At 46.6% G+C, this 24751-nt stretch overlaps 2 protein-coding genes across 2 annotated transcripts in view; one reads left to right on the forward strand and one right to left on the reverse strand.

Moving 5' to 3' along the window:
- LOC141497082 (uncharacterized) overlaps positions 1–24751 on the forward strand; it is an 857774-nt gene that overhangs the window by 161683 nt on the left and 671340 nt on the right. The gene's annotated exons all lie outside the window — the stretch shown is intronic.
- LOC141497138 (glucose-6-phosphate exchanger SLC37A2-like) lies at positions 549–22305 on the reverse strand. Its single transcript, XM_074199779.1, has 19 exons — positions 22224–22305; positions 13505–13586; positions 13072–13156; positions 10077–10155; positions 9427–9562; positions 9066–9142; positions 8519–8685; positions 7381–7418; positions 6920–7066; positions 6715–6805; positions 5382–5444; positions 4987–5072; positions 4464–4512; positions 4160–4233; positions 3688–3766; positions 3418–3515; positions 3046–3110; positions 2738–2793; positions 549–1929 (listed from the first exon to the last, which is right to left on the reverse strand). The coding sequence occupies exons 1-18, from the start codon at positions 22280–22282 to the stop codon at positions 2763–2765; spliced, it is 1506 nt and encodes a 501-aa protein (XP_074055880.1). The 5' UTR covers positions 22283–22305; the 3' UTR covers positions 549–1929; positions 2738–2762.

Consider the following 24751-nt stretch of genomic DNA (forward strand, 5'->3'; position numbering starts at 1 on the left):
AACCTTTTTAGCACAGTCTTTCCACAGCTGTAAAAACCCAAGTTTACAATTCTATATATCAATTAGAGGAAACAGGCTAATGAGTTGGAGAGGCAGTGACCACCTTTAGGTCTCTATTGATAAAGACACAAATTCCTGGCTGGGGCAGAGGTCAGCATCCAGACCTATGTTCCAGACTTACAGGCCTCAACTAGGGATTTATAGCCCAATTTTAACTCAGAAATATTAATTCCAAATGAAAGAATATCAATTTAGACAAATCACACACATTATACAAATTAGTATGTGCATTATATATAATTAGATATTTAATATGTTATCATTGTATATATGTTAATCTATTAGATATATAATTATAATAAATGTCCAACTTATGGCCAGCCAGCATATCATCATGAGGCATCAAGTTCAACTAATGCAAGCCTATGAAACCAACCTGCCACAGATGTCATGGGCTGTAAGACAAAGTTTTCTTTTTTTTTTTAAGATTTTATTTATTTTGAGTTTTACAATTTTTCCCTTAATCTTACTTCCCTCCCCCACCCCACCCCCACAGAAGGTAATTTGCCAGACAAAGATTTCTAAAAAAGCAGTGTCATCATCCTTTGTGAATTCCAGTGAAAATCCTTGGCAAGCTAACCCAAAATCATGAAGTCTACAGTCTAGGAATGCCACCAGAAGAGCTGTTTACCAGAACAATTGGACTTTGGTATAGCCGCAGTCACCCAATCCTTATTGCTGCTCTAGGAACCAAAGGGCAGCAGCCATAAAACACAAAGAGCAGAAGGACAATGGATGGCTTTACATAATATAGCATTGCTCCAAACAACCGGAGACCACAGTGGTCCCCAGACCAGGCCAGCCAGCAGCAGTGTGCTGCTTATAGAATTGAGTTGATATTAAGGCAAAAAACCAGTCACGAGGAGCACTTAGCACAAGCCAGAATCACAGAGGAGAAAAATGAGTCTTCTTTTGGACCCATGGTTATTGGCATTACAAAATAATCAATGCATCTCCTCTTCCCAACTTTTTTTAGTTTTTTGAGGAAAGATTGACTATTCTTCCTCGGTATCTTGCATAGTATTGAGCTCAGAACTAAGCGTGTGGTAGAGGTCCCCCCAATGTCAGCAAATTAGGATAAAATTTCTCTCTGCATACACACAGAACCAACTCTTTGCAATTACACCCGCCACACTGACAAAATCCTTCAGTGACCAATACAAAACTAGGTTAACGTTCTGTTCAAGGATGAGGAGCAGAGCTGTCATTTACAGACAGAGGCAGAGTTGGCAGCGGAGGAAGATTAAATTTGGGAGTGGAGAGCCATGAAGGCCATAGAGCAGGGTGAACCCCCAATGCTGCAGCTGTTCCCCGGTGAACATGGTGAGGCACCCCTGCCTCTGCCAGTGGGGAACAACTGACCAGGAAGTCAGATTCCATGGTAGTGGGGAGAGGAGAGGAGGGGTGAGACAGGGTGCTCCTCTTGTGCTATGTCTCCAGAATTTTCCCTTCTACTTTGGCACCCTAAATTCAAGAGACCAGGCCTGGGCGATGCCGTTCTTTTCTTGTGGCCGGGTCACCACCTTCGTTGCAGCCTTACTGTTTGGATTGTTCTACTTAAAACCCCACTCCTCACTTAAAATGGGTGGTTTTTTGTCATCTAGGATTTCTTGAGGCTGTTTAGCCTCCTCTTTCCTGGAAATTCTGTCAAGGTCTCTAGCAGGTTCCGGGCTGGCCTGGGGCTTGGTAGCCGTGGCTGTCCCAAATGTCTTTGTGTGTCTGTGGAGGTCTCCGTTGGGGAGTTTTCTGGGGATCCAGGGGATAGTCTTGACCTCTGGCCTTCAGCCTGGGCCCTCAAAGGTTAGGATGCTGTGCTAGGGAGGGCAGCCCGGGAGCTCCTGATCTCCTCTACTCTAAAGGAACAGGCTCCTACAGGGAGGGGAGCCCGTTAGAGAAGAGCCACCGGTCCCCCTTGCTTCCCTTCCTGCAGAATGGTGCACCCTCACCCTTATCCCACCAGGATCACCATGGGCCTCCCATGAGGGAGAGCGGCACTGATGCTTCAGCTGGGAGGCTGCCCAGCTCCCTCTCTAGAGATCTCCCCAAGAGCTCTCCTCATCACCTTTCCCCAGAAAAGCAGAAGCAGAACAGACCCCCCCCCCCACCCATCTAGTCTGGATTCAAAGTATCATCCAGATCCTGCAAGCAAGACAACCAGGCCCAGGGAGAAGCTGGGGGGTCATAGAGAGGGTTACCCCAACTATCACCACCATGGCTGACCACCTTCCTTGGTTCTCCCCCTCTCCTGCCCATGCCATACCATTTCCTCTTTCCCTCCCTTTCTTTTCCCCACACCCCCCATGGCAGGGACAACCGATCAGGGCTCTCCACTGGACCTGGTAAGAATTCAGTTTGTTTTCTTCATCCCACTGGCAGAGGGAGAAGATAATCTTAGATTGTGAACCTCATGCCAGGAGTATTAGGACTGCAAAGAGGGGAGTCTTTACTCCAAACCTACCCCCCCAAAGACTTCCCCCTAAGTCTGATCCTCCCCAAAGAGGGGAGAGGCCCTTGTCCCAGTTATGCCTTTCCTAAGGAAACCCCCATGCCCATTCCATGCTGTCTAAGTCACCAGTCTTTGGAGCTGACCCTCTTAGAAACAAGGGGAGGAGACTTGGCATGTAGTTCTGGTTCTGAGTGCAAGTTAGGAATGGGACCAAGGGAGCAGCCTACTTACCAGAGACACCTCAGCTCCCTGGATGCTACCTCAGGTGGGTTAGGGTCAGAGAAGAGCTGTGCAGACAGACAGGACAGCGAACGTTAGACCAGCAAGCTGTTGGAAGGGAGGGCTCCCTGGAGGCCAGTGAAGAATTTTCAAGGAGTTGGGAGTCACACAAGTCTCAGGATGGTTGGGGAAAAGTCAGAGATCAGTCTCTGGTTCTCCAGCAGCCCCAGGGGAGGTTAGGTAGAGTAGACAAAAGGGAGCCTTTGGAAGAACCCCCTAATATGGAGGACCCAAGTAAGGCCTTGGATCTCAGAACTCACCCTCTGCTTCTATTCATACAGTGGCACCAGGCCTGGATCTCTTTGTATACCAATCGAGAGAGGAGCTGTAGGTGAGAGGAAAACAGATGGGGAACTATGGGTCATTGGAGAGGTCTGGGGTGGGGGAGAGATGTCTTCCACACAATACATATTCCATAAAATGTTGTTGATAAATTCTAGGGTAGGAGGAGGGGAACCTTGAGTGGCAGGTGCTAGGAGGAATGCAAGTCCCACAAAGTATAGTCACTTCTATCCAGGCTCCAAGTTTTGTGCCAATCTCTTCCCTGCTAAACAGCCAGGCAAGGGAGCCATTCCATTAGGTTGGGATGTACCTTCCCCTCACCCACTCTTGACCCAAAAAAAGTCATGTACCAGGCAAGCCAAGACATCCGCAGAGATGAGCATATAGAAGACGTTGTTCCAGTCCATAGGGGACAGGAATCCAGCCAGCAGAGGCCCCAAAGCAGCACCTGGAAAGGAGGAAAGACCGTGAGCAGCAAAGGAAACCAGTCCTGACCTCAGGGTGCTATAGTCTCCTCAACTGGAACCCTACAAGACTTCTCCTCCAGCCTCCCCACCCCAGGCTTCAGGCTACAGCCATGGAAAAGATGTCTATGACAAAGAAGTCAAGGACCCACAAACCTATGGAGCCAGTTCCATCAATAATGGCGGTCACAGTGGAAAGTGCCTTGGCGTTGCCCTTCAGACTCTTGTGGGTGCCCTTGGGAGACAAGAGAGAGGAGAATCAGAGATCCCTCATAAACAACTTGCACCTTCTGTTTAGCCAGGCCCACCAAACAGCCAAATTCAAGGAAAGCCTCGAGTGCTGGCAAAGACACAGTTCATGGTTTTGGGGGAGCTGCCTAGCTTGGGAGAGAGAGAAAAGGAACACAAAGTTTATTCAGAAGGGAAAGTGTTCCCCAGATCTATCTCATTGGATAAAGGGAGAGGGAAGGGCCAGCTGAGACCAGAAGAGAGCTATCTACTCAAATCTTGCAAACAATTCCCTCCCCGGTGGGCCTTCTGGAGAACCAGGACCTTCCATTGCTTGGGACACCATGAGGTCTGCTAAGGGAGAAGGTGCAATGCCAATCACCAGGGTCCCTGAGCTTACCAGGTCAGCTGAGACAGCCGTGGTGATGAGAGAGTAGGGCCCAATGACCAAAGCTCCACAGATCATCAACATCACTAGGAAGGGAGAGACAAAGATTGTGATCATCCCCAGCAAGGGCTAAAGCAGTCTTAAAGAGCTGTTCCCCCCAGGAACTGAATTCCTGTTCTTTCCTTCCATTCTCCACTGCCCCCCATCCCCATCTACCTCCAGACTCTACCAATACTCAGACCACCCAACCTCTCCCTCCTTGCTCCATTTCCATGGACCCCTAGGGAAATCTAGAAGACACCAACTGGAGCCTCACCTACAGAAATGCCAATCCCACTCTGGCCAAAAGAGCTGTACAGGAATAGCTGGCAGAGGAAGAAAGGAGAAAAGAGGCCATAAGATAAAGAGGTTATTGCCTCCATTGGGTTTTTAGAAGGACAATGGTCCACAGATCTTGGCATTACCCCAATCATCTTGTCTACCCTTCCTAAGACTGAGAGGGATTTCTGTCCCCAAGAAGAGATTCCAAGACCTCCCATAGGAATCTGATGGAATTATGAAATCTTAGGTCTCCCTCTCTGAAAGTTCCCATTAGAAGGCAAGCCAAAATTCCCTCTTTATCTGAATGAAGAGGCCCAGGATAACAGCTAGCCTTCTTCGACTCCACAATGACTTACTACCATTCCCTACCCTCTTTCTCCTAAGAAAGATAGCTCCCCAACTTCTCCCCATGTTTCTCTTCCTACTAGGCCAGGCCTCTGGCTAATGAACCAACTATTTACTCCCTGTAGACATCTCTCAAGGCATCACTCATCCCCCCCCAAAGAATAGAGACTGACCAGAGGGGCAGCCATGGCCAGCATGATGCAGCAGGTGGTGGCCCTGCCATTGGTATAGTCCGAGATGATCCCTGCAAGGATGCCACCTGCAACACAGGCCATCTTAGTGCACCCTTCCATGACCCCCTTACATCATCTCTACCTAGAGACTAGGATGTGGACATAGAATTCTCTCCTCCCCACCCTTTCCCACACACCCCCTTGTAAAAGAAAAAAAAAACCAAGTGTTTTCCCCAAAGCCACCTGTCCAGGCAGGAATCCCTCTCCTCTGCTTTACTAGGTCAAGCCTTATGGACAATGTTCTTCCCTCCCTTCCCTCCCTTCCCCTATTATACTCTACTCCCTCAATTCAAGGGAGAAGACCAAGTCCTCTGGAAAAACACAGAGAGTCTGACCTAGTATGCCACCTCCATCAAAGAGAGTCGAAAGGTGCCCAGCTTCTTTGGGTCCAAGATGAGCTGTGAAGAAAACAAGAGGGTGAGAGATGGGAACCAAGTTGGCCAACAAGGCCATGAGTAAGAGCAACCCAACCAGCTGATTAAATATGGAACTTGGAAGCAAAGAAGGGGCTGATCCCAATCAGGATATTCATCATTCTCTTTGGGAAAAACCCTTTAAATGAACGTTGGGAACTCAAGGTTAGTGTCCAACTCATTCCCATAATGCATTGTTCCAAGCTGCTCAAAAGTATTTTAAAAAGCAACTTTGTGAGACTCTGAGAGGTCAAAACAGGCTGATATTAAAAGAGCCAGGCAAGAAGGAACTCGGGTGGGGTAGCAGTGGCCCTAGAGTCAGGAGGACCTGAGTTCAAATGCAACCTCAGACACTTAACAATAACGTAGCTGTGTAACCTTGGGCAAATCACTTAACCCCATTTCTTTGCAAAAAAAAAAAAAAAAGGAAGGAACTCTGGTGTTAAGGTGGGTCAAGAATGGCTTGGGGGGGACCCAAGGGGATTTGGAGTCCCATCTCTGGAGTGGCTAGAAGAAGGATGACAGCAATGTCAGTGAAGGATTTTGGAAGCTGTGGATGACAGATGGAGAAGGGGGCACTTTGCTGCAATTTTTTAGTTTAAGACCCACCCAAGAAAGACCACCGGTGGACTCTTTGTTCATTGGAGAAATGCTATTTTGTTCTCTGCATGTTTTGGGGCTGGGGAGGAGCTTCCCAATGAGATATGACACCCCCCCCCCGGCTGAAACAGTCACTGAAGACCAGACCTTGAGGCCAGTCTTTCCACAGAGAGAAATGTGTACTGTCTGTCCAGCTTTGGGACACCAGGCCGGAGCAGAGTCAGTGCTGCGCCTCTGGCAGGGAAAGCTAGAAATTGCTTAGAAGGGACTGGAGGCCTTGCCCCCAAAGCCTCCATTTCCTCACCCAACTTAGAGTCTTTTGGGGTTATGAAATCAGAAGAAGGAACAGAAGGACGTGGTTCATTATATCATCCTTGATTTTGTCCCCAAAGAATATGATATAATGGAAAATGTCTTTTTATGGACTTGGAGATATGGGGGTGGGGGCCTCTCCCCTTTTTTCCACAAGAGATTCCACCAAAATTGTGTTCCCAGCCCCAACCACCAAGAGCGCACCTGGGCAAGCCTTGGGTCTGCTGAGCATCACCCCCATTGCCCTCAGGCTCCCAAAGCAACTTCAGTAGTTTCTTTGCCTCCCCCCCAGCTGCCCCCTTCACCCATCTCCCCACTTTCTCCACCCAGCACATACACTCACCCACATTAACAATGTAGAGGGGCAACCAGAATAAGAAGGTATAGCTGACCAGCTTGGCAAACAGCAGGCACAAGGAGAACTCCACCACACCCTGGAGGAAGGTGAAGGGATAGTGGAGACAGTGCCCAGGGGCTCCCCTCTCCCAGAAAGAAGTCTCTGGACTAAGAGCCAGTCCGCCCCCCCCCCACCTCCCTCCCTTACTCACGGGGATCCTGAGAGCCCCAAGGAAGCTGATGGCACCAGGCTTCTCCTCTGACCCCGTGGAGCGTCCACCACCTTTGGGTTCACTCTCCCTCTCAAGGCAAGACCCAACCACTGACTCCACAGATGTGTTCAGGTCTTCAACAGGCCCCTTCAGAATGCAGGTGGGAAACATCTCATCATGTGAGGAGTACGATTCTGTCACTCCCCCTCCCACAGAATGGAAATCCAGACTTACTTACCATGACCTGGGGAGTGGGAGACACTAAAATCATGGTTATACATAGGTCCCAAGGGACCCTCCTAGGGAGGCTATGACTGACTATGGCTGATCCTGGCTCTGATGGAGATTTCTCACAGGAAATATCTCCTTCCTCCTAGCCTCTAAATCTCTGGAAACCCCAAGGAGCAAGAAATGAGGAGAGTGGTGTCCCCTCAGTCTCATCTGGGGGAGTTGACGCTCACCCGGTGCTGAGGCGGGCTGCAGTCCACATCTTCAGGGTCTGAAAGAAAAAGGGGGATCAGAGAGTCCTAGAAGCCAGATCCTCTCACCCCTGACCATCTTCATCCTTTCCGTCCTCATTACTGAGCTCGACCTGGATCAGAGTCTTGGAGCTCAGAGGAGCAGGAAAAGAAAAACAGGAGACTTAAAGGAAAGGAGAAGCCTATCCAGAAGCAGGATAGTTTTGATTCAGTGGGGTCAGTTGGGTCTGTCTCTTCAGGACCCCATTTAGGGTATTAGAGCAAAGACACTAGATGGTTCCCCATTTCCTTCTCCAGTTCATTTTACAGATAAGGCAACTGAGGCACACAGGATCACCCAGCTAGCAAGTGCCAGAGGCTAGATTTGAATTCAGATCTTCTCAAGGCCAGATCCCATGCTCTGTCTGTTGTGTCACCTCACTACCAGGAAGGTGGGAGACCTGGATTCTAATCTTAATTGTGTGACTTTAAACAAGTCATTTCCCCATTTGGTATCCGTTTCTTACCTGAAAAGTGGAGCTATTACTCTATCACAAAACTAAGGCTTAGAAGCCAATGACCTCATGGATGGGAAAGTGTTTTAAAACGCAAAAAGCACATTGTTAAGGGCACCATTATTGCATGTCTCATTTATCTGGCACATTTGCAAAGTGCTTTGGCTCCTCTTTTTCTCATTTGACCCTCACCATGATGATGATGAGTTTGAAGTCATGTAAATCTGGACTCTTGCATTCAGTTCGTGACCAATGACAAATGACTTTTTTTTTTTTTTGGTTTTCTTGGTTTTCTCTTCTTTAAAACTGAGATAATGCAGACTCTATGGCCCTCCCAGAAGAGCTGTGAGGAAAACACCCTCAAAAAGCATTTCACTGGGGTGGCTAGGTGGTGCAGTGGATAGAGCACTGGCCCTGGAGTCAGGAGTACCTGAGTTCGAATCTGACCTCAGACATTAGATACTTACTAGCTGTGTGACCTTGGACAAGTCACTTAACCCCACTGCTTTAATAAAATGAGAGAGAGAGAGAGAGAGAGAGAGAGAGAGAGAGAGAGAGAGAGAGAGAGAAAATGAATGAGAATGAATCCTGGGAGAAGAAAAAGACCAAAAATGTTCTCCACTCACACTCAACAAGGAAGAAGAAAGTGATGAGGCCCATGACTGCAATGATGATACCAGGAACGATGAAGGACAGGCCCCAAGCAGAATCTACCCAGGTACTTGCAATCAAGGAGCCCAGGATGTTGCCCACAGATGTGTGGGAGTTCCAGATCCCCATGATAAATCCACGCCTGGAGATGAAAGGAAGAAGACAGAGGACAAGAAAGGAGGTAGAGAGGTTAGCAGCCTAGACCTGGGTCAGGGAACTAATTGAGAATTTCATGAGGTATTTCTGATGAGTTTGAAGCATCTCATCACCAAAGGGACAACTGAGGCTAAAAAAGAGGAAGGGATTGAATTTATGGCACCTAGTTATCTGGGAAGAGCGTCAAGGAGTCTTTACACTTTTTGGATGTGTTCTCTCTCTACTCAGTCCCACAACCCTGGACTCCTAATGCCATTACTCCCCCCATCCTTCACCAGGGAAATCTTTCTACTCTTTCTTCTTCCAAGGACCTTCCCATTTCCATTCCACCCCCCCCATCCTCCCTCCCCTTATGCCTAGACTCACCTTTCCTTCCCAAACCAGTTTCCAATACAGGTCACCACCACTGGCCAGCCTGTGGTCTGTGCCAGTCCATTAAAGATCTACAGGGAAAGAAAGAGTTGAGGGAACATGGCTGATGAGCATAGGTCAGGGGCACTGGTCTGGAGCTGAGAAAGCAGGGAAGGGAATAAGAGGTTGGGAATGGAACTCTACCCATAGCCCTCAAAGATCATATCCAACAGAGCCAAACCAAAGCAAAGACCACGTCTGACCCTTCCCACTAGTGATGAAAGAGCCCAGGAGTCAGCTTGGATTTGGGGGGGGAACAGAGATGGAAGAAGACGGGGTGGGAAAATCAATGCCCCAAAGGGAAAGGAACCTGTACCTGGACAAGCACATAGTACTCCAGTTGGTGAATGTTCCAGTAATAACCCAGGCCAAAGAGTGCAGTCAAAATCCCACTCAGCAGCATCCCCACAGACAGGTAATAGCGGAGAGGAAGTCTCTCCCCCAAAATTCCACTGAAGAGAAAGAATCATTTCATCTCAAAAGATATTCCAGTCAACAGCCAAACCCAACTCATCCCCAATCAATAAGGTGAATGTTTCCTAAGGAATCCAGAGGGTGAGACTGCAACAAAAGAAGGGCTCCTCTCAACAGATTTAGATCAATCCAGACCAATTGGCAAAGGGAAATCAGAAAGGGGGCAGTCTGAGGTGGCAATAGGACAGCTCCAACTTTTGGCATAGAGATGAAAAATCATTGATCAAAGATGGCTTTGAAAGGGAAAGCAGGTCATAAAAGAGGCTGTCGGTGGGGGGAAATAGGGAAAAGTCCTAGAACTGGGAGATTGTGTCCCTGGGAAACGTTCAGGGTTGATCTGAAGGAATTTGGTCTCTGCATTAGCTGAGCCACCTACTTCTCCATCTTTCTGGCACATCCTTAAATAAATGCACCAGTACTGACAAAGATATGAAACTCAAGAAAATGTTGATTTATTCCACCCTAGGGATGGCTCTGTCATTCCCTTAATACCTGATGAACATGCCAACAGCATAGGCACTCAGGAAAGCATCGTCCACACCCCCCAGCAATTCCTTGTAGTTGTCCTGATCTGGAAACAAAGGGAAAAATGCCTCCCCAGTCAGATGGCCACAGGATGGGCAACCTCTCCCAACCACCACCACCACCACACATTTATTAATCAGACATTTATCAAGTGTATGTACCAGTTACATATGGTCTTGGAAAAGATTTAAATCCCTGCCCTCAAGGAACTTACATTCTATCTGGAGAGACAAAGATGCAAGTGTGTTTGTGTGTGTGTGTATCTGTGTGTGTCTGTCTGTGTGTGTGTCCACATATATAATGGATACAAGGTGATTTTCTTTTTTCTTTTTTGTGGGATTATACTGTTTTCGTATTTTCAATGGAGAAATCCATCATCTGCTTACAAAATAGCTCTTGAAAATACAAGGAGTAAGACACTAAAAACAAAGCAAACGCCAGTCATGAGACACTATCTACATTATATGAAAGCAGCAGTCTGAGCTCCAGATTATGAAAACTAGAATGAAAAAGTCACTCCACAGAAAAAATTCCAGTTTTCTGCTTGGAAAAATTTGGTTCCAGTCACATGAAACATTAAATAAACTGAATTTTATTTTCCCCAATGTGTAATTTGTGCCTGGTCATTTGGATCTACACTCCACAGCTACACAAAATACCCAGATGCCTTGTTGGTTGGTTGACTCTTGTCCTTCATCATCAAAGAGACCAAAATGATACCACTATGTTTGAGACCCCTTGGATGCTTCAACTGTTAATGTAATCATCTTTTATGGGAGGTAGAAAGGGAGGGCAAAGTGGCTGCATTGGTAGAAGAGAAGAAAATAGAAATATTGGCTACCAAACAGTTTAAAGAAATGGTGAGAAAAAAGCCTCAATTACTGCTGAGCCTGAGGGGGAAAGGAAGCTACATTCCAACTTTATAAAATTAATTTAGATGGATAGTGGAAGAGTGTGAGGAATTGCAGATTAACATGAAAAATAAACATATAATATGAAGGACCAAAACAGGGGATTCACAAAACATGCTAATCAGAAAGTAGGGGAAGGGTTGTTTGGTTTTGCTCTCCCCCAACCAGATTAAGAATAAATAAACTTAAGTTTATTATCTGCATCTGGCATCTCTCCCATTTTCTAGATTACAAGGTGATTTTCTGAAGAAAACACTAGTGGTTAGAGGGAACGGGGTCTGGGAAAAATCTCCTATAGAAAGTTGAGCCTTGAAGAAAGTGAGCAATTCTGAGAAATGATGGAGTGGAGGGTCAGCACTTCATTCTTGGGGGATGGTGCAGAGATGGAAGATGAAGTAACTTGAATAAGGGAGAGTGAGAAAACCAATTTAGTTGCACTGTAGTCTTCACAGACTAAGGAACACATTTTCATATCTTGCTCTTTGTATTTTCAAGAGCAATTTTGTAAGCAGATGACGTATTTTTCCACTGAAAACACAATAACAACATAATCCCACAAAAAAAGGAAAAAGAAAATTACCTTGTATTCATTTTGAATGAGTTCATAGAAATACATATATATGACCCATGTGTATGTCAAGGTGAGTCAAGGCAAGGTTGTGAAGGGTTTTAAATGCCAAATAGAGGAATTGCTATTTGACTCTGGAGCAAATCGGGAGTCACTAGAGTGTATTGAGTAGAGAAGTGACGTGGTGATGCCGACTTTTTGCAAAAACAAGTTTGGCAATTGTTTAAAGCATGGATTGGGCAGAGATGGTACCTTAGACCAGGAGACCAACTCGAAGACCACTGTAGTGGTTCAGGTAAGAGGTGATGAGGGCTTAAACAATCAGGATGTTTTATGAACAAGGAGAAGGTGAGATAGGTCAAAGACTTGGTGTAAGAGTGAAAGGGAGGCATTGTAGATGGCACTGAGACTGTGAACTTAGAAGACTAGAAGAGGGGGGGATGTTAAGGGAAAGAGAATGAGTCCTGTCTTAGATAATTTGATTCTGAGATAGTTATAAGACATTTGGTTAGAAACGTCTGGTGATAAATGTGTATGTACAATATCCACCTGACTGTTCACCTCTGGATGAGGGGAGGTGGGAAGGGAGGGTGGAAGGAAATTATGTAACTTAAAAATATGCATATGCATGTGGATGAATGTTGAAAAACTTTTATAACATGTAATTGGAAAGATAGAATAAAATATCAATTGAAAGGGAAAAAAGAAATATCTGGCCATGCAAGATCAGAAGAGAGGCTGAGCCTGGATATGGGTCTTAAGAATAAGGAGCATAGGGGCAGCTAGGTAGAGCAGTGGACAGAGCACTGGCCCTGGAGTCAGGAGGACCTGAGTTCAAATCCGACCTCAGACACTTAATAATTACCTAGCTGGGTGGTCTTGGGCAAGCCACTTAACCCCATTGCCTTGCCAAAAAAAAAAAGAGTCAGGAGCTTCGAGATAATAATTAAATCCATATGAAATGGTGAGGTCGCCAAATTAGAATACAGTAGGAGATGAAAAGAGGGCCCAGAACCTCCACAGTTAAAGGCAATATTGTGGATAAAAAGTCAGCAAAGGAGAATGAGGAGTAGTCACACAGATGGGAAAAGACCCAAGAAAGAGGAAAGCATAACCAGAGAAGAGAGGCAATAGTATGATACTGCAGAAAAGTCAACGAGGATGAGAAGTGGGAAAATATAAGATAAGGCAAGTGGTCACTGGTGACTTGAACAATGCATACTGCAGATATCCATCTAGGACACAATGTATGCTGGGAAAATCACAAACTTAAGACACATTTCTACCCTTTTAACATTTAAAGTTTAATAAAAGGATAAGATGCAAACACGGATAAATAGAATGGCTTCTATTATGTGATAGGAGCATTGGATAGGTAGGGGACCAAGGGCTAAATCTCAGTCCCTCTCTCTTCCCAAGGGTCGGTTTTTCCCTAGTCATCACAAGCATCAAGGGTAGGGGTCAGTTGTGGCCAGGCTCTTACCAAAGGGAGCCCAGTTACACCAGCTGGTGCTGTTGAGGTCAGTGTTGAACTTTTCTAGGTCTGTGCAGTTTCGATGCAGCTGACCCTGAGAAAGCAAAGGGTTAGCTGAGCTTCATGCCATGATAGAGAAGCCCCCTTCATCTCCAAGTTGCCATCCCAGACTCCCTCCTGTGCCTCCACCTTTGGCTGAGGTGCAAACACTCTGTGAGTGAGGCAAGGGGAGCTGTGGAGAAGAGGACCTAGGATGTGTGTGTGCGGGCTACTTCCCTTTCCCAGGAGACTGAGAGGAGCAAACACCTGCCGGATGCCTGGGCATGCGTAAGGACCTGCCTTTCAGGCCTCTGGGAGCCCCTCCTGCCAGGTAGATTCCAACACAGGACTGCTTCCTCCCTCAGGTCACGCAGCCCTTATCCTGGCTTTTCCCGGGCCTCACCTTGACAACACTGATCGGCTTCCTAGACATGTGGTAACTGGTATAAATGAGAAAGGTGAGCAGCAGAACAAGGCTCCGATACCTGTAACAGAGGAGGAGGCGTCTTAGTCAACAGGAAACAGTTGCAGTGGGCAGTACCAATCCACCAGGATCCACAGGCCAGGAATCTTGACGCTCACACACAGTTCCACTCCCTAGACATAGCCTAGGGTTTGTAACACGATTCCTCAGAAGGGAGTTCAGGAAAGAGCAACTTGGTCTAGAAATTCCCAGAAGCAAACCCAAAGTTCTCAGAATACTGCTTGGAGCTCAATAGGCAAGAAGGGAGATGCCGTTCATTCCGATCCCCAGAAATGAGACTCGGGAGGAAGGCAGGGAAAGAGGGAATGATAATAACCAACACCCACTGCTCCATCCCAAATGCTACAATACCTCCTAGCAGGAATGACCAAGAACCCTCCTGCTAATCCTCTACCTCCCTTCTATTGTCTCTTTTCCTTTCTTTAAAACAGAGGAAAGAATATGAGTCCACCTTTATGGGGGCAACTTAGAAAAGCAAACATAGGGCCATTTTGCAGCCTAGTCCTGGAGATAAAGGAGCAAGACTCTCCTCAAGGGACAAAGGGACAGAAGGAATTTCTCCCAGCTACGGGATGGACTGTTTTTGCCATTACTCTCTACCCCTCTATCTTTCTTTCCCCTCATATCCTTTGGTTGAGACCCACTGACCCTGCCACAAAGGGTTACTGAATAACCCAGTCCAATGTAGGGGCAACTTGGCTAATTACACATTTTTGAGCTGACAGTCTAACTGCCTAGTTCTAGATCATTCTGCTTAACAATCTACATTAGAAATGGCTCCAGAATTGGGACAAGAACAATCTATCTCCAAGGGACTTTGATTTCTAGAGATTAGGGACCTGTGAGGGGAGAACAGACTCCCTCATCCTGGGTCCTGAGCAGGTTCAGCTGATTCCTTAACTTCCTTCTGTCACCTGGTCAGCTCAGCCGGTCCCTCAAATCTTTCTCCTTTCCTCCAGGGACACTCTCCCTGGGGTTCCCCCAGGTCCCCTAGCAGCCAGGGATGCACATGGCACTGAAGAGAGAAGAGACTGGAAAGAGTGAGCAGTGGAAAACCATGGGCCAGGCTGGGGTCAATATGGTGGCAGGAGACTTGGACAAGCTCCAGAGAGGACATTAATTATGGGATCTGTCCTGGGACAGACCTGTTCCAGGAGTCACTAATCCCAGAAACTGAAGGAGAGATGCAAGGCTGAGCCCCAGGGCTGACCAGAAGAGCTCCCTAAGGGAAGGCTTTGGAGGATGGAAAAAAAGGAGACTGACCCCCTAGGAGATGAGCATGACCAGGGGCCCAAGTTTTAGCTCACCAATGGATGGAGTAGAAGAGGCTTTGTGACTTGGGAGCTACAAGATCTTGGGGGAGTTCTGCTACCTCTCTGGGCTCTATATATTCATCCATAAAATGAAAGGCTTGTGAGAGTATGTTGAAGGTCTCTTCCAGTTCAAAATCCTGAGTTTTTGGAATGATTCTTCTAAAGCCAGGCCAGGTTAGAGCAGGACTGTAGAATGGACAAGACTTTCCTGAGACAATTAGTCCAGACTATGTTCTGTCCCCCTATTCTCTTCCCCAAATCAGATAGACCGAGGCTAGACTGAGCAGACCATAGACTCAGCTCTGAACAATGAAACAAAAGGCAAATTGAAGGTATTTTTAAGTAAGATTCAGAGGAAAGCAAGAATTCTATAGAGCTAGAATTAATCTAGAACTTTCATTGATGTTAGTCCCACATTATGAAGCAGGCAAAAGTTCTGCAACCTGCCTAGGGACACACAGCCAGTAAGTGATTGGGGCAGGATTCAAATTCAGGTCTTCCTAACTCCAAGCCCTGCCACTACCTCTGAGGAAAAATTTTAAGAATTGGGAATGATTATTTTGCCTGAATCTGAATCATTGGAAGGTCTACCATAAGGACACAACCAGGGGCAGCTAGGTGGTACAGCAGACAGAGCTCCAGCCCTGGAGTCAGGAGGACCTGAGGTCAAATCCAGCCTCAAATACTTAATAATGACCTAGCTGTGTGACCTTGGGTAAGTCACAACTCCACTGCCTTAAATAAATACAATTAAAAAAAAAGACACAATCACCTCCACCCTATTTCCATCCAGGACAGAATGAAACAACATCAGATGAAGCCTCAGGATGAGGAAGATGCTCTAGACATAGAGACCAAGGGACAGGTGACAAGAGACAATGAGTCCTCAGATGACTGATCCAGGGCTAGAAAGGCCCTAAACAGTTATCTAGTCCAACTCTCTCCTAGGACAGATGTCATGTTCTCTGAAGGGCTTTAAAAAATAAGATAACCTCCTCTCTGAGATAATAGGGGTGGGTGCCTAACTTGAGGTCAACCAACATACAATGACCTCTCCTGATCCCGTTTGGAATTCTAGGGAAATCCAAGTTCTCAGCTCCACATTCTCTCCCATCCCCCATACCCTGGACTCAAAGCTTCCTACTATGGTGAATTAGAAAAGTCTTGACATATACAGAACATGAGCTAGTTTGATGAGGAAAACCCTTAAATCCTCATTTCCAATCAAAGGAAATAAGTCTGGCTACACTCAAATCACAGGCTCCATCTCAGCCTCATTGGTCTCATCTAAATGGATCTTTACTGCCCACCTCCTAGGATTGCTATAAAGAAAATGTGTTAACCTCAAAGCACAATTCATTATTGTTTGGTTGAGTCTGACTCTTCATGATATCTTTTTGGGTTTTCTTGGCAAAAATACTGGAGCAGCTGGCCATTTCCTTCCCTAGTTCATTTTACAAATGTAGAAATTGAGGCAAACTAGGTGAAGTGACTTGCCCAGGGTCACACATCTAGTGTCCGAAGTCAGATTTGAAGCCCCAAAGATGAGCCTTCCTGACTCTAGTTTCAGCAAAGCCCACTTCACCAACTAGCTGCCCCTAAAGCACAATAGAAATGTGGGGTTACTATCATCCAATCACCACCAGCAGGATCATTGTTTTCACTTTTGCTTTTGGCTCCCACTTCTTAACAGGATCCCTTAGCACACAGTAAGGGCTTATTGTTTGTTCAGTTTGCTTAGAATCATCTTTCCTGAAGAGGACTTAGGCATTCATTCATTCATTCATTCATTCATTCATTTATTCCTTATCATTTATTAAGAACCTACTGAGTCCCAGGATGAAGCCAAAAGGTAGATGTCAGAGGAAGGTCCCAACAGTTCCCACATCCCTTCCCTGACCCCTCAGGCTGACCTCCTTGGCCCCCAGCTCCTGAGCTTTCCCTTCAACCATATCACATCCAGTCTGATTCTGCTCAATCTCCTCTCCACTCTCATGACCAAAAAGAGAACCATTAACTACCCTCCCCGAAGATCCCTAAACTTCCTGGAGGGCCATCAACAGCTGTTGGTAAGGGCAGGAGAGTGGGAATCCCCACTCCCTCCATCCACATCCAGCTGGGAGGCCCAGACATTGTGTAGGAATCTCCATACTAAGTGGAGGAGAAAACAGAAAGCTGGGGTGGGGAAGGAAAGGAGAAATATGGGAGGCAACTGATGGAAATGACCTTCAATCCCAAGAGTTGGGTGTTGGGGATGCTGTCATATCTGGGGGCCATCCCCATCAGCCTTCCCCTCTTTTCATGTGGAAATCTGGCCAAAATAAACCCCTCTCCTTCGTCTTCAGACACCCCAAGATTGTGGAGACAGTAAGACTAAGGGAAAAAAAGATTTTGGTAGTTCTAGCAAGGCCTTATCACCTAGGCAATGTTGAGTCCCGGGAGTCAAAGGACAGGGGGCTCAAATTCCAACTCTGACACTTAATGTCTCTATGATCTCAAGGAAATTACTCATCCTCTCTAGCCTCAGTTTCCTCATTTGTAAAATGAGAGCTGGACTAGATGACATCAAGTCTCCCCCTTCCAGGTCTGAATCTATGATCACGTGATCTTCAAAATGACCAGCAGAGAGGTCTTCTATCTAGTTGATCTTCTAATAAGAAATGAGATTCAGATTCATTTACTTCAGCTGCCTGGCCTTGACATTCTCTGAAGAACTGTTACCAAGGAAGTTTCTAGTCTCTACGTAGCCCCATCTTTCCTGCTTATCTTTTCCCTTTACAGTGAACTCACTGAAAGTCTTTCTTTCTCCCTCCCATCATGTCAGTCTCAACCTTTATACCTTCTCCCCTATGGAGGTACATTGAATTGAGACACGGGCAAAAAAGAAAGCCACCCAGATGGCATTGTGGCAGGAATGCCAAGGCCTTCCATTCCTCTGAGGTGCTACCCATCATCCTAATGGGGTGCTGAGACTAGATACCAGCCATCCTGAAGACTAAAGTCAGGGATGACCCAATGATCGGAAACCATCCCCCTGACCCAGGGGAGCATCATTTACACACTGAGTATCTCCACATCTCTAGGGAGAGTATAGTGGGGGAAACAGCTTGGGAAGAATATTTGAATGTTAACTCTGACCTTCCCTGATTCTAGATATTCCTGCAGAGAGGAGGACCGTCCATAAGCAGATTCCAACCTATCTTTCTTTCCAGCTCTACTTCCAACACGCCCCCAAAATAGCCTGACAAACCAAGTTGAAACCTGACTTCCAGCCCTTCTCTAAACAAGCCTGGCTTTTGCAGTCTCAGGGGCTTGGAGCAGCCACTCCTAGGTCAGCTTGGTTACTCCTCCCCCTCCTCTGAAGCCCCCTGCAGCATAGTCTTCTCACAACCTTCTCCTTGGTAGAACAGTTAATGAAATGGAAAGGTGACTTCCTCAACTAGGAGGTACCAAGTTCAAGACTCCCGAAGAGCATTCCTAGAAGACCTCCCCTTCCCCTCCCCAGTTTTAGTACATATTAGAAGTCATAAATACTAGATGAATGAACAAATGATTAAGATGAAGAGGAGACACCTTCCCACAACCTTAGATGGTAGGTGCTTTGATTATCATCTCTATTTTACTAATGAGAAAGCTGAGGATGAGAGAAGTTAAGAGTTACACGTGTCTGAGACATATTCTTCTCAACTACAAGTCCCAAACCATCCACTGTGTCATCCAACCTCCTCTAGTTGAGTAGGCCCCCAAAGAACCAGAGGCCCAACGGGACTGAGACAAATGATAAGTGGGCAAGGCTGCTGGTGTTTGGATGTGGGCATGGAAGAGAGAAACAAAATGATAGTGCACATCTTGTTCGGAGACTTCTGATGTCCATTTACCCACTAATTTCTTTATCTTCTTCCTGCCCAAGAAAAGTTATTCCACTGAATGGCTAGACTCAGACACCATTTTTTACCTCCCCCCTTCCACCCCCAATTTTTTCTTTAGTTCTTCAGCCCTCTTCCAATGGCTTCTCCATGGTTCCCTGAGAGAGTCATTGATCTGGGAGGGAACAGTAAAGGAGAAAGAAGACGAGTTTATTATTGAGGGAAAGAACGAAAAAGGAGAAGGAGAGATAAAGGGGGTCTAGCTTAAATTATGTCAGAAAGCAATCATCATGAAAAACATTTGGTATCAGTTTAAGAATAAAAAGTGGAAAAGCATCGTTGGTGAAGTTGTGAACTGAGCCAGCCTTTCTGAAGAACAATTTGGAATTATGCCCAAAAGACAATTAAAAAAACGAGCATCCCCTTTCATCAGCAACACCACTACTGGGTCTGTAGAGATCATGATAAAGAGTAAAAACTCCCACATGGATAAAAATACTCATAGCAGCTCTGTTTGTAGTGGCAAAGATTTGGAAATCAAGGGGATGGCCATCACTCGGGGAATGGTTGAACAAAGTGGGGTATATGCATGTGATGAAAGATTATTGTTCTATAAGAAATCAGGAGGGAAGGGACTTCAGAAAAGCCTAGAAAGAGTTGCATAAGTGAGATGAGCAGAATCAGAAGAGCATAATATACCTTAACAGTAACATGGGGGTGATGGTCAACTTTGATGGACTCGCTCATCCCATCAATGCAATGATCAGGGACAATTTGGGGGGATCCGTGTTAGAGAATACCATCTTTATCCAGAGCAGGAATTATGAAGCTCAAACAAAGACCAAAGCTTATTATCTTCAATTTTTAAAAGTTGTCTTATGTATTACACAATTTTGCTATCTCTAACGTTTTCTTTCTTCCTTTTGGATCTGTTTCTTGTCCCAACACATTCAAGTTTGAGCTATGCAGATCATAGATGCAAATGTAAAGCCTATAGCAGATTACCTTCTGTTGGGGGGAGGGAAGCAAGAAGGGAGGAAGGAGGGGAAATTGTAAAACTCAAAAGTCTGCAAAAAAATATTGGTAGAAATTACTATGAATGCAATTGAAAACCAAATAAAATATTTCTATAATAAAAAAACGTGACTAAGGGCCCAACCCAGACAAAGGAGAATGAGAAGGAATGGAATTCAATAAACCCATGTTTAATAAACCAATCAGTCAGTCAACACTAAAAGCTTAAGAAAAAGCCCCTTATTCAATTAAAAAACTACTGAAAAAAAGGAGAAATTAGGCTTAGACATATTCCAGAATAAATGATAAATGAATATTTGAGCTTAATTTCAAAATTATACCTTTAAAAATGACAAAAAGACACAGATCAAATAGCTCTGGGTAGGACTTTGTACTAAAAGAGCTGAACCTCAGTTTCCTTAAATTGGGAATAACAACATGTGTTGCCTTGTCACAAAAGTATGATGAAGTTTCAACTAGGTAATGCGTGCACACTATTCCGCCACTGGGAAGTTTTATATAAACTTAGGTTTAGATGATGCCCCTTATGTGGCCAATGAAGAATTTCTGCATGTTTTTATCTTTTTTGGGGGGGGTGGGGTACATGCTGGGGACTGTACATCTCTCCTAGCTCCAGTTCTGTCCTGTCCATAGTCACAGGAGACATTAAAAATGTGTGACTTGATTCTAATCTGTCCAGAATTGGAGCTATCCCTTCAATCCCCAGCCAATCAGAGGAACATCTTTGGGATCCCAAAAACTCTCTGGAGAGAGACCCACAAACAGCCTCAAAGCACTAATCAGGAAACCCTTTTCTTTGAGGACCCTAAATCTTTTCACTGAGGATTATCTGTCCCTTCGATAGGTCTGGGATTGTCCATGGGGGAGGGCATCTGATGGAGTTGGCTTTCCTGTCAACTCTCTTCATATTTCACCCCAGCCAAGGAGGAAGAGAAGGGTTAACCTAGCAGGGTGGTCATTCTGCCTAAGCCACCTTGGCTACAGGTTTGGAGGCCCTGCCTCCCTGCCCTGGGGATCTAAGAGGTAGAACCTCATCTGCTAATAATCCAGCTGCTCTAGATTTAGGTTGGTCCAAAGCCCGGCAAAGACCATTCTCCCCACCAAAGAAGGTCTCTGGGCTCCTTCCAGCTATGGAAGGAGGTGGCATAATCTGTCATAGATCATACAGCCACAGTATTTGAGATACAGATTCTGCTGCCAGGGTCCTTTGGGGATGAAAAACCCAACCAAGCACCAAATAACATTCCACCTTCTTCTAACAGGTTTTGGAGATTGGAGGCTTTATCTCCAAAAACTCCAGGCTCTCTACCTCCACACCCAAGTTCCCAAACCCTGTTGATTGTCATTTCCAAAGGGCTTAGGTGTATGGGAGACCAAAGTCACTCCTCAATTCAAATAGCATTTCATTCTCAAATTACATCTCCTTCTTTCTAACTTGGAAAACATCTCCAAGATTCCTTTAACCTGTCATGCTCTGCTTCCGGACGCTTCCCAGAGCTGGGATGTTGGCACCGTGGCCAACCTTGAAAACCAAGTCCTGACTCTAACCTAAAGGCCAAATGTGCTTTAGTCTTTCCTGGTAACAGATGGAACTTATCAGAAAAGAACTATCCCTGGGCTAGAGGGGAAATCCACAGTGTGCCTCCCAGGTGGCCTCCGAGCTGGCCAGCCAATGGTCCCTGGTCTGCCTGGAGAGTCCCTTGCACCACCTGAAGCCCCGATAACCCGGAGGTGCCTTCCTGAGCTGGAAATGGATCCAGGGAGTCGGCCTTAAGATAAGCTGGAAGACCAAAGGGTGTGGGCATGGACAGAGTGCCCAGCCACTCAACTTCCTGAGTTCTGTTCTGGATATCAGCTAGCTGGGTGACCCTGGGCAGGTCACTTAACCCAGTTTGCCTCCGTTTCCTCATTGGCATGAACAACTAAGAAGGGAGCTGAAGTTTGGTGGCAGGAAACCTGAGCCAATATTCAGACTTTTGCCTCCCATGTGATCTTGACCAAGTCGCTCTCTGAAAACTTTCCTCATCTCAGTAAAACTGGGCCAAGAGACGCTGGCGCTTACGGCCTCATCTGTAAAACAGGGACCTTCCAGGGTTGGTTTGCAGAGAGTGCCCTGGAAGCCTGAGCTCTCTGCCATGGGGGGGGATCAAGTGGCTCTTGATCCCGATGCCCCCCAAGACTAGAAGAGCCAGACAATGCCCAGTTACTCAAACCTGGGCCAAGCAGAGAGGCAGCCGAGCCCCCTCCCAGGGTGGGAGCCCCCTCCCAAGGCCGGAGCTGCCCCCTGCTGGGATGCTCCAGCCTCCCCCCCCATCAGAGGCCCAGAGGGACCACTCCGAGCAGAGCCGGCTGCTTGGAGATCATCACACAGAGGTGCCTGGACCCCCCCAGCCCGGAGGAGGGCAGCCGGGGCGCCCCACTCACCAGCTGTCCCTGGAGAAGGTGCGGAGCAGCCAGATGCCGGGGGCCAGGGGGCTGCGCATGATGCTCCGTGATGCAGGATGCTCCGCCCGCCACACCTGGGCCAGGTGCTGGGCTTAAATGCCCTGCCCGCCCCGCCCCTGGCCCCGCCCCGCCCCTGGCCCCGCCCCTCCGGGCCTCCCTGCCCCCCACACTCTTGCCCTGTCTGTTGGGGAGCCCCTGAGTGCCCACAAAGTCCGGGTGCAGGGTCCTAGGCCTTTCCAAACCTTCCCCAGAGAAGCAGGGCCCGGGATGTTCCCCGGGTGAGACAAGGAAACTGAGGCCCGGGGGGAAGCTTGAGAAGCTGAGTTACATCCTAAATAAAGGGGGATCAGAAGGCTCAGCTTTGCTCTGGCCAGCCACAGAATTGGAGCTACCCGACCTGAGGCCATCTGGCACTGCCCCTCCCCATTTTACAGAGGAGGAAACTGAGACCCAAGAAAGTTGGTGTATGGCCTTCCTCTTGGTTCTAAGAAGAATCATTCCTCTTGACTCTAAATCACTCTGCATGAAGGGGTTCAGGGTGGCCAAAAGAAGAACCTCGAAGGAGCCTGGGGGTCCTGGGGAGAGGGTGGGAGTCCCCTCAGAGCAGAAGTAGGACAGAACTCCCACACCGATGGAGAGTCTTCACAAATAGGGGCTGAAGAGAGAAACAATTTGTTCTGCTCCTTTCCTCTCCTCTCCCCGCTGTCCCCCCAACCCCACCCCCCCCATAAATGCCAGAGGAAAGTACATGAAGGAAAAGACACGTCCCAAATGCAAGAACTCCATACTTAGACTTAGAGGCCCTGGCTAGTAAGAGTTAGAAAGGTCAGCCAGGTAGAGCTGGGCATAGGAAGGAAGGAGGCAGGCCAGAAGTGGGTGAGCCAGAGGAGGCAGGACTGGGCCTGGGGCACAAGAAGGGAGGATCCTCAGGGCAGCAGGAAGGGAAGGACAGAGAGGCAGAAAAAGAAGATTCAAAAACCTCCAAAGGGTTGTCTTTGCTTCCTTTGGTTCAGAGCCCCCCAATACAGCAAAAAGACCTAGAGAACAGTCACCCAGGAGGGCAGGGCCCCAAATCATTTCCTAGAGTCCTGGGCACTGAGCTCACCTTGTTGGAGTCTGGGGCTCAGCTGGTGAGCCAGGCTTCAAAGAGGGAAAGTATGTCTCTGGGCTCCCGACTCCAGGTGAGCAAGGACAGATAAGCTTTAGTTTCCAGGTGCCAGGTGATGACCTGCAGGCTCTACCTCTAAGGGATAAGCAGCAAGCTAGGGAAAAGCTAGGATTTAGTTCAGGGTACTGTATAAAGGGTTATGGTGGGCTATTCAGGGGTACCAAGCTCATTTAGGGAAACTGGGAACTAACAATTTATTATCACTGTTAGGCCCCTGCCTCTGTTTCTCTGACCTTGTAGGTTCCTCCCTATCTACAAAGGTCACAGATGGCTGTTATCACTTTAAGATCTGGTAGAGGGGAGGGCTGTTCTCAGGAATGGGAGCCAGGAATGTGACAACAGATTTCCTCAGGATACTAAAGTCAACCTAGAAAAGTTCAACATTTAACACTTTGCTGTCTGTTTTTCCATTCTCCAGCAACAGCATGAAATCATTTCATGCTGAGGAGATCAAAGGAAGACTGACCAGAGAATGGGGGGGCGGGGGGAGCGCGGCTGGAGCTGTCGGAGAATTTGGCCCTTGGGAAAGGAAGCTGATGGAAGAATAATACAGCTGAGGCAGGAGAATGTAGAAATAAAACTCAGAGTGTCTAACTTCATATTCTTTAAGATGGAATTAATATTTCTTGAGCAATATATTTCTGATCAGAAGTTAGTTTCTTAACCTTTAAGTAAAGGTTATAAAATGTCAGTCTACTCTGCCAGGCCTGTCTCCTACAAGGTTGGCTTCACCTGCCTCAGTACTATCTGGTTATCACAATGTTAGTACCTGATCAAGAAACTTTAAGATAAGAGACATCCTGGGTGAGCAGAGAGAAGATCCTGTTGTTGTTTAGTAAACATTTACTCTGCAGCATCAGTGGACTTCTTGCCAAGAGGAATTTAAGTAAATATTATAAAATTTGAGAGAAGAATATTGTAAAACCATGTCGTCTATGTGAAATCTCCACGGTTGGCCACATGAAGTTTTATTGCTCTTTGTTTAAATTGTATAAACATTCCCCAAAATGTTGGCATTTGTAGGATGCCATCCACCTGTGGGTTTGGTAAGATCCTAGGGAATTAAACTTCATTTATAAAATTCACTTTGTGGTTTTGTTTTAGCCAAAGGAAAATTATGGTTAACAAGAGGAACCACCTGGCCATAAGGTGAAATTCTGAATAATTTAAACTAGAAAAAAGTTTCAATTCCCTTGTCTTCTTATGCCAAGGAAACGGAAGTGGCCTTAGACCGCTCTTTTTTGTTTGACTACATAATAGAACAACAATGCATTTGCCCCAGATACTCAGAGCAAAGACCCAGATTATCAGCACACACAAAAGAAAGCAGAATTGGCAG

The sequence above is a fragment of the Macrotis lagotis genome, chromosome X (genome assembly GCF_037893015.1).
Source record: "Macrotis lagotis isolate mMagLag1 chromosome X, bilby.v1.9.chrom.fasta, whole genome shotgun sequence".
Classification (NCBI taxonomy): Eukaryota; Metazoa; Chordata; class Mammalia; order Peramelemorphia; family Peramelidae; genus Macrotis; species Macrotis lagotis.

Excerpts from the sequence above, each read along its gene's own strand:
- LOC141497138 (XM_074199779.1), bottom strand. The coding sequence starts at position 22,282 with ATGCGCAGCCCCCTGGCCCCCGGCATCTGGCTGCTCCGCACCTTCTCC. Across the intron at positions 9,143-9,426 it reads AGTACTATGTGCTTGTCCAG|ATCTTTAATGGACTGGCACA; the intron begins GTACAGGTTCCT and ends CTTTCCCTGTAG. Across the intron at positions 8,686-9,065 it reads AACTGGTTTGGGAAGGAAAG|GCGTGGATTTATCATGGGGA; the intron begins GTGAGTCTAGGC and ends TTTCATCTCCAG.